Raw genomic sequence first — 3,082 nt, forward strand, 5'->3', positions numbered from 1 at the left:
TTTCATAGAAATGCAAACATTGGTATATTTTTCAGTAAAAAATAGAAATTTGCATGAATGTTTAAGATAAAAACATTTCAAAGAATGTTGTCCCTTGCAGCAGGACCTCAAACCCTGAATGTTCACCTTCCCAGACTCTTTCTGCTCCCTCACACCCAACCCCAGACAACTGATAAGCTCAGTCAGGCGCAACTCCTCTCATTTCCCAGTTTGACTCCTCTGCCACTGGCTGACATTGTGCCGGCTCAGGTTCTTATCAGCTATCACTCAGGTTATTGCAGTTGAATCATACCTGGACCTGCTGTCTCTCCATCATTCCTTCCCCCTCTCCTTCTTCTACACTATGCCCAGGGTTCTCTTTCTTTCTTCTTTTTTTGTTTGTTTGTTTGTTTGTTTTGAGATGGAGTCTCGCTCTGTCGCCCAGGCTGGAGTGCAGTGGCACGATCTCGGCTCACTGCAACCTCTGCCTACCGATGTGAGCCATGTGAGCCACCACGCCTGGCTTCCTTCTGTTATTTTCTTTTTTTTGAGACAGAATCTCACTCTGTCACCAGGCTGGAGTGCAATGGTGCTATCTAGGCTTATTGCAACCTCCACCTCCTGGGTTCAAGTGATTCTCCTGCCTCAGCCTCCTAAGTAACTGGGACTACAGGCACATGCCACCACGCCTAGCTAATTTTTCTATTTTTAGTAGAGACAGGGTTTCACCATGTTGGCCAGGATGGTCTAGTTCTCTTGATCTCCTGATCCACCTGCCTCAGCCTCTCAAAGTGCTGGGATTACAGGCGCGAGCCACCCCACCAGGGTCATCTTTCTAGAAGGAAAATGGAATCATAGTACCAACAGCTGTAGCCCTTTTAGTCTCATCTCCACCTTTCACCTGTGCCCCAGCTACACCAACTCCCAACCACCCCACCAACAGCCACCCCAGGAAGTTCCCTGGCTGGGCTTTTTTCTACCACATCCGTCCTGCATACACTGTCCTCATCCACCTGACAAACACCTCATATGTTGAGAAAATATTTCCTGCAAACATTGCTCCAACAATTTGCCTCCTTATACCACACTATCCTTGAAGAAACCAAAACCTCAATAAGTTCTCTTGAAGGGACTTTCTTTTCTTCTATTCCTGGGATAACTTATTATCCTCCATGTTTTTCAGCTCTATTTCCCAGCTTTCTTGAGAATCATCAGAAATCTGACAATATTTTATTATCTGAGAAATACTTCTGAGGCAACAGAAACAGGACACTGACTTTTAGATCTTTTATCTTCCACATAGCCAATCCCAAAGCACAAATCATTTAAAATGGCTTAATAAACATATATAACTGGCTTACTATGATGTGTTGGGAAATTTTTTAGGTGCTGAGGATAAAGAGGTGAGTGAGACACAACCCTGCATTGGAGAAATTAACAATTTTCTTTTTCTTTTTTTTTTTTTTTTTTTTTTTGAGACAGACTCTCACTCTGTCGCCCAGGCTAGAGTTCAGTGGTGCGATCTCGGCTCAGTGCAACCTCCGCCTCCTGGGTTCAAGCAATTCTCCTGCCTCAGCCTCCCATGTAGCTGGGATTACAGGCATGCACCACCACACTTGGCTAATTTCTGTATTTTTAGTAGAGATGGGGTTTCACCATGTTGGCCAGGCTGGCTTGAGCTCCTGACCTCAAGCAATCTGCCCTCCTTGGCCTCCCAAAATGCTGGGATTACAGGCATGTGCCACCACCCCCAGCTGAGAAATTAACAATTTTCTCAGTATCTCTATTTCCAGCCCATGCCGAGAGCCAATTCTTAGCTATCACGGAATGTGGGTCTCACTCGGTCACTGGTTGCACCAGGAAATAGGCCTAGGAGAGCCCCAAAGAGAAAGCTGCTCAGTGAGTCTAACCACACAGAAAGAATCCTACATCACCACCACGCAAAGGCGGTGATTTTGCTTTGAAATAACAGGTTATTGGGCCCTGGCTTCTCCCCTTTATTCTTCTGTGTTAATCCACTTCGCTGAGTCTCTTTCAGTACAGAACAGGTACAGCCAGGTACTCCCATTCAAAAACAACTTTATTTTCTCTGAATAGAGACCTTTCAGTAGAAGAAACATAACTTCATCATTATAATTTAAGCCTCAGCATTCTCTTTAGCTTGGGACTAGTCAACATGGTTATCAGTCTTCTCTGGTTATCCCTGCCTCAACTCAAATTTTTTTGCTTGATCTATTCTTCCTTGCCCATAACCACCCACCCCCACCTTCTTAATAATTCCATTCCCATAAAACAGTGCCAGAGCAACTTCTTTCAGGTATGAGGTGATAAGTTTCCTTCTGCTTGGCTGTCATGGAAATTGCTTTTTCCATGGTTACTGGGACCCTGATTTGGTCTAGGTCTCAGATTCTGCCCCTGAAGTCTTCCTGAACTCATCTGTTACTTTTCTGGCATTCTGCCAAAGGATTTTGTCCAGGAAGATATCTCTACCTGATCTTATTCATTTCTTCATCTTCCTCACAATGTTTAAGCTTCTAAAACCCCCTATAGAGTCCCTGATAGGGATCGAAAAACATTAATGACTATGGGCAAAGCAGAAGTAGGATCAGGTCGATAGTATCAGTCACTACCTTAGCTAAATACTAGAGAAAGAGAGAAAAAGAGATACCGTAACCTGAATCCATGAGCCCAAATGAGTGCCCGAGAAGTGTACGAGACACTGGGCTTTGGGTCAGAGGGCTGGCACATTTGTGTCCCTGGAAAAATCAGCTCTACCAGCCAAAAGACAAAGGCGTTTCATCAGTTTCATGAGAGATTTTTCTCTGACAGCTGCCCAGGATTATCTCTCATCCTTGAAACTAGAAGGCTTAGGTAGTTCTGGTCAGCTCTGCCACAGATGTGTAGCCAGTATCTCCACAGGAACATTTAAGAGCTTTTGAGTCTTTGTCAATATCATCTGGTAAAAGGCCCATGGTCTCCTTGCTAACACAAATGTTGACCCACTAAAGACTGAATGGGATGGTCATGGACCCTCTTCAACTCCTTATGAAACTCATTCTCCTCTTATTTTGCTAATAGTTCCTAAGTTGATTAATGGATCGGG

The 3,082-nt window shown here is 44.3% G+C and overlaps 1 protein-coding gene across 1 annotated transcript; it reads left to right on the top strand.

The window, feature by feature from the left end:
• Window positions 1–400: 400 nt before the first annotated feature.
• On the top strand, window positions 401–1,745 carry LOC101178972 (putative uncharacterized protein FLJ38264). Its single transcript, XM_030823632.1, is given in 3 exon segments — window positions 401–475; window positions 1,537–1,648; window positions 1,651–1,745. Coding segments are annotated over 3 exon segments (282 nt in total).
• Window positions 1,746–3,082: the final 1,337 nt, after the last annotated feature.

The sequence above is a fragment of the Nomascus leucogenys genome, chromosome 12 (genome assembly GCF_006542625.1).
Source record: "Nomascus leucogenys isolate Asia chromosome 12, Asia_NLE_v1, whole genome shotgun sequence".
Lineage (NCBI taxonomy): Eukaryota > Metazoa > Chordata > Mammalia > Primates > Hylobatidae > Nomascus > Nomascus leucogenys.